Source organism: Tiliqua scincoides, chromosome 13 (assembly GCF_035046505.1).
Source record: "Tiliqua scincoides isolate rTilSci1 chromosome 13, rTilSci1.hap2, whole genome shotgun sequence".
Lineage (NCBI taxonomy): Eukaryota > Metazoa > Chordata > Lepidosauria > Squamata > Scincidae > Tiliqua > Tiliqua scincoides.
The window spans coordinates 17,494,160-17,506,530 of NC_089833.1; the positions used below are offsets into that span (position 1 = coordinate 17,494,160).

A 12,371-nucleotide genomic window follows, 5' to 3' on the forward strand; every position below is an offset into this window, starting at 1 on the left:
CATGTCACACACACACACACCGCACTTGTAACAAACCAGGTGGTTCAACACAAACAGTAGCAGTTTACAGTTAGACTTGTCATAACATTTTGTCCTATTTACTTTGCACCCCAGAACAAGAACCAGTCACTTACATTTCCATCACTCCTCTGCCCTCCTTTGTGTGTGATGACGACCACTTCCATCCATTTACGAAGGTGTTGCTGTAGGGAAACCCGAAGGTTTGAGTTACTTCCTGTGTTCCTACAAGTCTTGCTTAGCTTAGCAAGAGAACACTGTGCATGTCATTACTGACCATCAGCAAACCAAAGCAAAGCCTGCATAAACTTCTAGGAGCGGATTGAAGCTTAAGTCATATCTGCTCTTTTAGTTGACTTTGAGGCCAAAATGTTCTGCCATCTTTGTCCAGGTTTCAGCAGCCAAGAGATCTTTCTTCAAATCATAAACTAGGAGAAGACGGCCACATACCTCCCAATGCAGGGCAAACTCTAATAATCATTCTCACTTTTGCTGAAGATCTATCCACAGGGTTTCATGCAAGGAACGGAAAAAACCATTTATTGTTTATTTTGCTATGTAAACCCCTTTGTGAACATTTTTTTTCATTGAAAAGCAATATATAAATATTCTTAATAATGATAATGACCTCCAGCTGATAACGTTATTTTGTATCCTGCTTTGAAATGAAATCATTTGCAGCTTCAGGCTCTGAATTGACTTGCTTCCGCTTCTGACTCTTCTCCCTCAACACCGCACATTCACAACTTCAGTGGACCCTCCTAATCCAAGGACTCAGCATCAGAGGGGGCCTCCCAGGCACAACCGGAAGTCGCTGGCACAAACCTGAAGTGGCTTGCAGTCGCATTCGGGAGGCTTTCTGAGGAGGCTGGAGGCCAGCTTGACCTCCAGGCCGGTTTTGGCAGCATTGCGATCCTGGCCTCCCACAGATTTCAGCATCCGTGGATTTCAGTATCCATAGGAGGCTGAGGAACCAATCCCCTGTATATTCATAGGAACTAAAGCAATATCTCTCCTGCACATGATTCCGCGCATCCCCTGTGGTCACTAGAAGAGGCCCTGCTATGCATGTCAATTTTCGTGGAAGCTCCTTCTCCATTGGGGCACCTGCCCTATGGAATCCTACCAAAGGAGATTCACAGAGCCCCCACATTGGTTATTTTCTATTGAAGTATTTTAAAAAGTTCCAGATTCAGCAGCTATCTGGCCCAGCTTAGCCATGTCTTGCTGGTGCTCCCTTGTACTGTCAAGGTTATTATTGGGCTGGCAATTCTGGCAACTGTTGTGATTTTTTTTGTCCTTATTGCTATTTTATTGTGCTTTTACAGAACGGCAGAAATCCACCTCAAGTACCTCTTGATGGAAGAGAAAGGCAATACATAAGCACTTTTATAAATAAGAGAAAAGTCCATCAATTTAACTAGCTTTCGAGCTTTCCGGCTGACACTCCAATTTTAAGCTAACACCCCTAAAAGATCACTCAAGCAGTTTCAGGCTCTTACCATCATCTGATCACAGAACTTATCGTTGAAGGAGTTTGGAAAGAGCCGAGTGACTGAAGTTAGCCGGTTCACAACGTTCAGCGTTAAACTTCGGTAATCCCCCAACATCATAAGCAGCGGCCGCATGTGCGTGTGAATCTGGTCGACTTCGATCGTAGCTCCTTCCAAAAACTGTACAGGGAAAAGAGTAGCGTCAAAATTCATATTTAAGCTGTTTCACGCAAAGTTTTTAGGTTGTACAGGAAAAAAACTAATTTTTCCTAGCACTGTTTTTCACAGTGCTAGCACAGGAAAAACACCAATTTTTCACTAGCACTAGCACAGTGCTAGTGAAAAAGCACTAATTTTCACTAGCACTGTTGCGCTAATGATGGCTTTTAATCGATGTCTGCAAACGCAGAACCAGGGAGAATCCAGAAGGGCTCTTCATGGCACACATGGAAAAAACCACACTTAATTCCAAACACTGCTGTATATTTCACCAATAGAGGACGGACAAGGGGTTGCAAACAAATGCCATACCTAAAATGCCAGCCAGTGCTCAACTTAGGCACACATTTCCATCACGCTTGTGAGATGCTCAGCTATTACTCAGTGACCATAAAGCGTAACAGAAACACTTCTTGGTACACACTTCCTACGTAGTGAGGGAACAGTTGAGCCTACAAACTTCAGGCTCCCAGGGGACACCCTCATGCAAACTGCCTTGCGTTCTAGTGACAAAGCACAGGATAGACATGTGATAAATACAACTGTTATCTACTCCTGCCATCAACTTTTCAACCTCTCTTTCAACCTGTACCTGCTGTTTCAGTTGTCTGTGGTTAAAAAATTCGCCTGTCGTACTCCGTCACCCCAAGTCACCCCCATCACACTCATGACTCAGCTGTCCCTACTTGCAGGCACCGCCACCCCCTCAGCACTGTCTCCTCTGCTGTTTGCAGCCCTCCAGACCACTTCCTGTCCATCTTCACGGCAGTCGCACAGTAAGATGGGGTTCACTACTATCCGCTGTTTTGAGTAGCCACGATGGCAGGGGGAACGTATCCAAGGATACAGGGGGTGGAGGAGTGTGACTGCACTGCTCTGTGCAAGGAAAAAAACCTCCAAAGACAGCTGGGGAGAGACTGTTTCTGCTACCCTCTGGGTCTCTCCTCAGCTCCATATCCACCTCCTTCAACCTGCACTTGAAACAGAATAAAGTTTGGGTGGCCATACAGCTGCCCCTTACTACTGCTCCAGACATCTCTAGTTCTAGTCAGAGCAGTGCCACACAGTTCTGTAGCAACCACGCTCTGTCACATGCAGGTACCACAGCCATGCTTCCTCCTCCCCAGCCTTGCTTGTAATTTACAGTAAAAAACTCATGGCCTTTTGAAAGTCACAGTACTTTTTCAAGGATGCAAATCTTTCCCACTGAGATTCTGAATGCTTAACGCACTTCAAAAGGGTTTCCAGCTGCTGCAAAAAAACCTGCAACTGCAACAACTAGCAAAACACACAGTTATCTACAAAATAATATATCTATCTACGGACCGGTACTTGCCTTTCTGTTTCATGCATTTTCATTCTGAGTACGTTAAGGCCCATAAGAGGCAATCAATAGTTCCATTAGCTGGTTAGGTACTATAATTAAAACCCCCAAAGTCTCCGTATCACTACAACATCAATGGCCGGCTCTCTAGATTATGGGGGGCTAGTTGAAGCGCAATATGTGTGAAGCACCTCGCAGGGAGCATGTTCAGCGCCTGGGAGGTTGTTGTGCACATCTGAGAGGCAGGGGGAAAGTTTTTACCCAAGACTGAGGGGCTTTGAAAACCACTTCACACAGCCCTAATTGCACAAGCACCACAGAAACTAAATGCAAAACGGAGCAACCATTAATCCCAATGGCTTCCTTGTTACTCTCATGAGAAGGGGAGGGGGCATCTCATGATGTCAACACAAAGCAGCTTTGTTTCAGTGCCACAAACCTTTCTCATACAAGCCTCTCCTGCCTCCTGGAGTTCATTGTTTGTAGAGTTAAGTGCCTTGAAAAGCGCAGCAATGATTTTCTCTCTCGACTGCGGCAGGTAATTGCAGGCTGCTAAGGCATCTGCAGAAGCAAAAAAAAAAAAGGAGGGGAAAATCAAAAGGAAATTGGGTTTCCTTATTAACTGGAAATTCAAAAAGGGTAAGAAAAAAAAGCCTTTGTTTTTATTTCTATAACATTCCTTTGATTTCTCCCCAAATTACAGGCAGCCTTAACATGCTTTGCCAACAACAACAGGAGGAGAGGGGGGAAAAAATGAAAATGGAGAGAGGATGGGGGGTGGGGAAAAAGACCAGAGGACTGTTTGTAGTTTTATAAGTGGCTTTTTTCCAAAGTACAATTCAGATGCTGGGCCATCACTGTGCTTCAACAAGCGAAAACACTCTAAAGGGGAAAGATAAATGTGAGGCATGCAGAGATCCGGCTGTTTGGTTGCCTGTTCCCCAGAGATGAAAGTGGTTTCTTGTAAAGATTGTAATGAGATAATACATATGGGCCACTCTGTTTATGAGATCTGGGGGGGGGGGGAAGGCACTTACCATGGTCCCTGTATAAAGCCAGCCCCAGAAGCTGCGGGGCCCAATGCAAAGGATTCCCGTGGGCCCGTCCATCCTCCCTCAAGTCTCCCCACTCACCATACAGTCACAACGACTGCAGCCGCGGCAAGAGGAGCACTGGTGGTGCCGCACACAAAGTGCGGCACCTCTAAATAGTTGGCGGTGCTGTGATGATAGAACTGCCAATTGCTTCCAGGAGGCCCGTTTTTGGACAACTGGAATCGGGGGTGGGCAGGTGGGCCCAAAGCCCAGATACTTTGCTTGCCCCACCAGCCTCCGGAACGCCTAGATCCCATTTGCAGCTGCAGGCAGTCCACTTGCCACACTGGCACAGGCCCCCCTCAAAGCACAAGGCCCAATTTTAATCAAATTGGGCAAATCTGCCTAAGGCCAGCCCTATCTGTAAATAAAACTGGAAGTCCCACATTTCAGAACGCCACAAGAGGAGCACAGTGAGGAAGCAGAAGATCTGCTCCTCGCTCAAACAAGCAGGAAGGTCGATCAATGCAGCTTGTGGCTAACTAGAGGGAGGCAGTGGCGGAATCAGGGTGAAGGCCCCCCCACTCTGCCGCTCCTCCTACCGCACTGTGGTTTCATTATTCGGATGGCAGTACCCACAGGTGCCCCCAACCCTCGTCCACCAGGGCTTCTGATCAGAAAGGCCCATTCATGACGCCAGAATCGATCCCACCCTTATAAGGCCACTTATGAGGAAGCAGCAAGGGCACCGGAACTTACTCAGGGCTGCGATTCTTAGGGGCACCAGTGAAGGCAGGCTCTTGTAGCAGGGCAGTTTCATCAAGGCAGAATCTTCGGCCTCGCACAAATTCAACAGCTGAACGACAGGAAGAGGGAAATTAAAAAAATAAAACACAATGGCCAACTTGTTAGCTTGAGTGGAGGCAGGCTGGGAAGAAAAGCTATCAGCAATTATATCAGTAGAGGTATTTGAAAACAGCGGTTTTATAAAATCAGCCCATTGTAGTCAGTAAGACTTAGGCCACAATCTTAACTTTCCAGCACTGACATAAGGGCAATGCAACTCCGAGATAAGGAAACAAATATTGCCTTACCTTGAGGAGGCCTCCATGACTGCCCCCCAACTGCAGGATGCAGCACATGCCCCACTGGCACACCTATGCCAGGGCTGGAAAGTTGGTTAGGATTGCGCCCTCAGGCTGTTATCCTAAACTACTCACTGGAAATAAACACCTCTAAGATAACGGCATCACCTTAAAATTACTTATTCAACAAACTATTATTGTAAAATAACACTGTGTAACACAAAATTGCTTACGTTGAATGTTTAATGCTTCTTATACAATTTATACAATTCAGAGGCAGGGAGGAAGATTCCAGTGATAATATTAGGTGTTTTTTTGTTTGTTTCGTTTTTCAATCATCATCAAAACTTTTTTAGTTATCTTAAATTTGTGTTCTGATCTATCCTGTTGCCTAACGCATTGTAGTTAGTTGGCAACCTTCAGTCTCGAAAGACTGTTATCGCGCTCTGAATGGTGGTTCTGGCACAGCACCTAGTGTGGCTGAAAAGGCCAATCTGGGAGTGACAATCCCTTCCACACTGGGAGCAAGTGCAGTCTCTCCCTGTTACAACGCATTGTAATACATGTCATACCATAGAACTGCATAGCATAAATTGTGACTAATCTACTAGTCTTATGCCCGAAATAGCAGCATTTTTGAAATCCTCACAACTAAATTAATTTTTTAAAAAAACATTAAAATATACAAACACACACAAAACTGTTCAAATTTTGTTACACGGCGTAATGTTTTGAACTGAACACGCATTTCATCACCCCAAAAGCATTGACATAGGAAGCTGCTTCCGAGGCAAGCTCATAATTTTAGGAGGTTTTAAAAGGGGGATTCGACAAATTCATTGAGAACAAGCATATCACTGGCTAACAGTCTTGACTGCAACAGGCTCTCTCTTGGTTCAGAAGTCACGTGCTGCAGAGGAGCAGCAGCTGAAGAGTGGGGAGTGTCTGTCTCTAGGAGGTGAGCTTCCCAGAGACTTCTGATTGGCCACTGTGGAAAACAAAGAGTTGGACTAGGGACTCCACTCCAGCAGGGCTCCCCTTCTAGGACATTCTTACTCCAGTGGCCTACGTTCACATTCACAGAGGCAAGCTTTAACACTTTCAAAAGGACTGGTCAGAAGGAAGCTACCTCTGTATAAAACACTTTGTGTTCCACAACATTGAGATCCATGGTAAAAAGCCTGGGCTGAAGAGTGGTGCAAAATGTGTTCCCCTCCATCAGACCGATCTGGGCATTGGCAGGCTGGTGCCTCAACAGGTGTTTCTTTGGAGGAACCATGTCTTGGAGGACCTAGAAGATGGAAGCATTAAGAGGGAAAGGGGGGGGAAGCATAATCTTGGCTGCATCATCACCTAAACACATTACGCATTCTCCTCACCCAGCACATGGTCTTATACACAGGATGTTCAAACCCAGACTTGGTACTCACACTCGCCTTATCCTCAATACACTCAGCCAAAGTGAAACCTCCCCCATTAGTTGCCCACTATCGGCTAATCCAGTGGTTCCCAAACTTACCTGGATGACGACGCCCACTGCAGCCTCTTATCCCAGCTCAGCTCAGCGTCGGCATCTTGGTTCTTGTGAGATTTCACAAGATCCAAGATGGCGGCACCTGGGAGTGTGCTGCAATCTACACTTTTGGAAGTGGAATCTGCCACTTATGTGAATTGCAAGAGCAAAGCTTCCGGTGGGTTCCAGAAAGCTTTCATGCTCCCTTCAATCACAGGCACATGTTGCAAGAGAAAACATTTTGTCATCTCAGGACATCATCCATACATGAGATGCAAAACAGGGGGATACAGGCATATTACATCCAGAATGTGATACTGATTGCATACAGCTGGCTAGGTCTGCCAGCACCCACTAGAAAACTAACCCAAGGCAAGAAGGACAAGGAGGTTGCCTGAAGTCACAGATATTAGGAACAAGAGCTGCAACAACCAGAATTAGTACAAGAATTAAGCCTTTGCCCAACAGGCTCACCTCTTTATGAGGCTCCATGATCACAGTGACACTTTTCCCCGTGACCTGAGCAAGCACCTGCAAGGAATGCATGGCCTGCTTTCTCACAGTGGAATTTGGAGAAGTCACCTCCCGCACCAGGTCATGAGTCACGTGGTGGAAAGACTTCTCCTGGGCCGCGAGGATCTCTTCTGATTTCTCTTCATCTTTTAGAGGAGTCGCACACCGAATTAAGAGCTGCTCAAGGGTTGTTTTGGCCATGGCAACCGCTCCATTAGAAACCTAAGAAACACAGATGCATCGGTGCACGGACAGCACAAGCTTCCGAGCAATTTTGAAGGACGAGATTCAGCAGTGAAGTAACTGGTTTACAAGAAAGTTCAGATGTGCGCAGATTAAGGGGCTTTGCAGGACAGCAAAAGAGGGAAAAGGAACGCACAACAACGCATTTCTCAAGCCAGAAAGGCTGTACCACCGAACACTTCCAAGTTAAGAAGCTTTCAGCTGTAAAACCAAAGAGTTTGCTTGCAAAGTCAATTACAAGTCTCTTTCAACCAATTCCAGTCATCATCAGTGATATCTTCAGAAAGCACTACAGAAATGCTAAATATTGTCATTATTTCAGTGAGCCCTCAGATTTGTGTGAAGGGCCTCACAGGGCCTTCTGGTTGTGTCCGGGAGGCCTTCTGAGGTGCAAGGAGGCCACACGTGGCCTGCCCGCACCTCAGAACACCTCCCAGACATGACCAGAAGGCACTTCTGATCGCGTCCCCTGCGAGGCCCTCCCCAAGGATTTAATTATCCATGCACATCAATATCCCTGGGGGGTCCTAGAACAGATCCAGGATACTGAAATCTGCAGACGCCAAGCCCAAGATAAGGAGGACCCACCGTATAAAACTATGATGTTAAAAAGCCAGCAATGTAGCAATTTTATCTTCAATGTATACCTCTCCTGTGAGGTCCATCATGACAAACAGCAGCGCCTTGAGGAAAGTCTGCTGATTCTGGAGAACCCAAATGAGAGGGAGCCGCTCCATGAGAAACTTGATCGACACCACGCCCCCAAGCTTCGCGTACCAAGCCTGCTCGTAACAACAGGCGCACAGGCGCTCCACGATGTACGAGAACAAGGGAAGCTGACAGGCCTGGATGCAGAGAAGAGAACCAAGAAAAATATGCATCTGTCACCAACTTTGCAGGAGGCCCAGACTGGTTTTTAAAAGGGAGGTCAAAGTGCTGGAGTGTTTCCATTACCCTCTCTTTGGAACCCAGAATGATGCTGGCAACGTCAAAAATCACAGCCAGTGCCACCTCTCCTATTTTGCAGAGCTCTTTCTCCTCATAGGCCATGCAGATGGCAATGGCGTCAATCAGCACCAAGGGGTCCATGCCTTTGGAGCCGTTTTCTTCACTATGGAACATGGCTGTACTGGGCTGGCTTCCAACTTGATAACACTGAAGCAGGAAAGGACCTGGGGATTGACAGCAAATCAAAAAAGGGAAATGGGGGTGGGTTTAAAAACACAAAGGAAGAGCAGCCCTGGTGGTCTGGCACAAAGGTCCATCTAGACCAGTACTCACAGTGGCCAACTACATGATGCCAAGAAACCCACAAGCAGCTCTCCTGTTCTGTTTTCCCCACTCACGAGAACTTACAATTGCCGTACAGTGGCCTACCAGCACCCAAACTATGTTTTGCAAACCTATTTCAACTCCTGGCTTCCAATTCCGGTTTGCCGGCCAATTGTAAACCATGGATTGAGAACTCAGACATGCTGCTAGTCCATAGCTTGGCTTCCTTAAATAGTGATAGATGTGGTACCCGGACAGACGAACACTCTGCAAAGTGTACTCACAACTCACCCTTGTTGTGGCACAGGAGACCACCTTTTCCATGATGAAAATTAAGAGCTCCAGATTCTACCTAATCAGGCAGACACACAGATCTTCAAAGCCACGGGAGGAACCTGACAATTACCCTTGTTTTTACTGTTAAGAAAGATACGTGGAATTCAACAGACCCTCACTTCCTATTTAATTCCTATTTAATTTGCAGCCTTACAGCTGGGTACCACTGAGAATGGAAAGGGACAAAAAACTATATGACTTAAAAAGAACACAGAACTCTTTCCTACTAATGACAGCAGATGTGGTACCGACTCACCACACTGCTGGGCGACGGCCACCATCGTGTAATGACGGATTAAGCTGGCAACGAAAGGAAGAGCGCTGGGACGGAGGTCTTTGATCACGGCCGACATGAATGCCCCCGTCAGTGCCTGCTCAAACGTTTTGCGGGCAGGAGTGTCCTGCGCCTTGAACCGATGGGAAATGATCACGCTGGGAATGGACTTTTCAGTGAAGCTGCAAAACAAGATACAGAAATGTGGAGAATCATTCAGAAATTCCACAGCTCACTCATTCATTTCAATGACTGCTTAGCTTTAGTCAGGACAGCAAAACTCATTTGGATCAGGATTGGGGACAATCTCGATGCAGCCTGCATCTAAGAAACCCTGCACACAGCACCCTGCGTGAGTGAGGAAGTCACAGAGACCTCCTCAAGATAAGGGAATGTTTGTTTCCTTACCTTGGGGATCCACTGCAGATGTATCAGTGCTGGGAGGTTGGACAGGACTGGGCCCTCAGTCTCAGCCATACCCAGTCCTAATTAGCTTTATTATATTTATTCAAATAGATTGAGAGTCCACTTTTTGCACCCTTCCAGGTTCTCAAGGAGGCTACAGAAAGTTTGCTGCATCACATACCTTGGGACCCACAGAGGCAGCTTATGCAAGTGGATAAATTCCCGGAAGTCAAGGGCTTACTCTGTACAACTTTCTGAGCACATGTGGAAATTCAGGCTAAAGAATTTTTCAGGGTCTCGCCCAATTTGCTGTCACAACGCAGCTACCAACACATCATAAGGCTGCCGCCACCACCAGCGCAGGACTCAGGAAACCCAAATTCTCAACTGCCGCGGCAGTCTAATGGGGAAAGGGTGATGCACTGCAAAAAACACGCCTCCACGCCCTTGTTGTTTTATCTCTTTTCCCCTGACCCAATCCCGCTGAGCTACCAATGACCCAACGTACCCATAAGCATATGCCATTTTAACACAATGGCCCAACCAGAAAACGAACAAAAAAAGCAGGTCCAGAACGCCAGCCTTAACCTGACCCACCAACACCTGCTGAGAAGATTCAACTTACTTGGGGTGTGCAAGAAGCTGATACAAGGCATGCTTGTTGTCATCCAGGCTCATCATGGCCACCAAAAAGCACTTGATCACCTCCCAAGCCTGCCTTCGGTAGTACGGCTCTGTGTTTGCACTCTTCAGGCAATCTAGAGCAGTCTCAATGGCCTAAAATGGAAGAGAGTTTGCTTTGGTAAAAGGCACACCACGCAGGAGTTACAAGATTCAGCTCTGGCACAAGACGTTGCAACAGTCACTCGCTTTACAATGGGATTAAGATAAAATTCACAGAGAAAGAAATGTCTGTTACGGATACTGAGGAAAAAGAATTGAATTTATCCAGTTATGGCTTTCAATTCAACTCCTGCCATGTTCATCTTTTCAACTCTAATTAGCGTTTTTCTCAGGGAGAATACAAGTCGGGGGGGTCCCCCTAACTGACAAACAGGGTTAAGTTGTTCCCACTTTATTGTCCTGGGATGAAACAAAATTAAACAATGTTTTGGAGTCAGGAAGCAGGGTAGTTAACTATGGAGCAAGTAACTTGTTTTGGAAAACAAGGAATGGAATGTACATGAATCAAAGGGGTCCATAAAAGACCTGATCTTACATCAAAAGAAAAACGGTGCAGTTATTACCATCGAGTTAATGAAAAATAGGAAAGAATTTTGGATGGTTGTGGAGACGCATTTTAATTTTGTGCCGTCACAGGAAACATTGGTACCAATTTAGAACGTGCGCACAGGCAGGCTGGAAAGAGATGCCTCATTCCTCCTCATCCTGGCCCCAAGGGGAAAGCCACAGAAACCCTTCACCCCCATCCTGACTAGGGCAGCTCCCAACAGCTGTGGTAGTAAGGTTCAATCATGACAGTGCACTTTAAACAACACCCCTCGAATGTGCTATTTAACTACGCTCCTGGGAAGTATGTGTCCATTAAGATTCCTGCTCTATACAAGACGTATGCTAATTTTTTTATAGAGAGAAACTGAAACACAGCGAACTCTCAATTTAAGGGACTAATAGGGGAGAAAGGGTGTCTGTTAACACCAAAAGCTTGTTAAACCTGAATGCATCTAAGTCAATGGGCATGCACAAAATAGATATGGTTAGTTTAATACAGTTGTCTCCAAACTATGGCCCATGGTACACCAAGAAAATCCTTGCAGGCATGGCAGTGGCAAAGCCATCTCCTTCTACCACCTCCTGTCTTCACACCCGAACTTTGCAGAAACTCACTTCCACAGCATCTCTCTCCAGACTCAGAAACGAAAGCATAGAGCTGGGGACTGACTCAGTGACAGTTTCATTGGAGCCTCTTTATAGCCACTTCACTGCACTGGGAAACTCCAGAGCTTAGGGTTTCTACCAACAAGAGCAGCCCAATAAGGTGTTATCATCTTGCCTTACTCTACAGTCACACAAGATACACTTTTGTTTGAAAGGAGCAAAAAAGCATGCCTCAAAGTAGGGCACCAATCAAACAGCCCAGCTGCAAAATTCACATGAGAGCCGTGAAATAAGAAATTACACCACCTAACTGATTGCAAAAGAAAATTCAATCGTCCACACTTAAAACACTTAATAAAAAGATTATGCAGATAAAATGACCTTTGGAAACTTCGTACTTCACTTGGCAGGGAGTGGGATTTAAAAAATCATCTTTCTGGTCATGAATTAAACTGACCACTCCTGTCTCACTGACATCAAGGTTTTCATGAACAAAACAAGGAGTTTGCCACAGATCCCTGAAGTGGAAATCTTCTCACTACCAGGCTAAATCAAAAGATGGGTTTCTTGTGTTTGCCTTTCATTCTAGGGCTTAAGAGAGAGTTCAACAGCTTGCTCTTCCAGGTTCACAGATGCATAAGATAAGCAGAGATTGTTTTCTAGCCAACCTCAAAGAAGCTGGCTGGCGGGATTATTGCATACAGGCGTATCTAAGAGACGGTTCATTTTGAAAACATCTGAGCAAATCCAGAATTCTAGTTCAATAGTCTCAAACTTGCCACAATCTGGGACCCACCTTTTGA

At 46.0% G+C, this 12,371-nt stretch overlaps 1 protein-coding gene across 1 annotated transcript in view; it reads right to left on the reverse strand.

Moving 5' to 3' along the window:
- Positions 1 to 12,371, reverse strand: part of TRRAP (transformation/transcription domain associated protein) — a 112,408-nt gene that overhangs the window by 77,175 nt on the left and 22,862 nt on the right. The window contains exons 22-31 of the mRNA XM_066640438.1: positions 10,355 to 10,506; positions 9,307 to 9,506; positions 8,397 to 8,614; positions 8,090 to 8,287; positions 7,161 to 7,421; positions 6,303 to 6,464; positions 4,848 to 4,944; positions 3,494 to 3,615; positions 1,521 to 1,691; positions 135 to 203 (exon numbers count right to left, since the gene is read on the reverse strand). Coding sequence (XP_066496535.1) covers positions 135 to 203; positions 1,521 to 1,691; positions 3,494 to 3,615; positions 4,848 to 4,944; positions 6,303 to 6,464; positions 7,161 to 7,421; positions 8,090 to 8,287; positions 8,397 to 8,614; positions 9,307 to 9,506; positions 10,355 to 10,506 — 1,650 coding nt within the window. The remainder of the gene's footprint in view (positions 1 to 134; positions 204 to 1,520; positions 1,692 to 3,493; positions 3,616 to 4,847; positions 4,945 to 6,302; positions 6,465 to 7,160; positions 7,422 to 8,089; positions 8,288 to 8,396; positions 8,615 to 9,306; positions 9,507 to 10,354; positions 10,507 to 12,371) is intronic.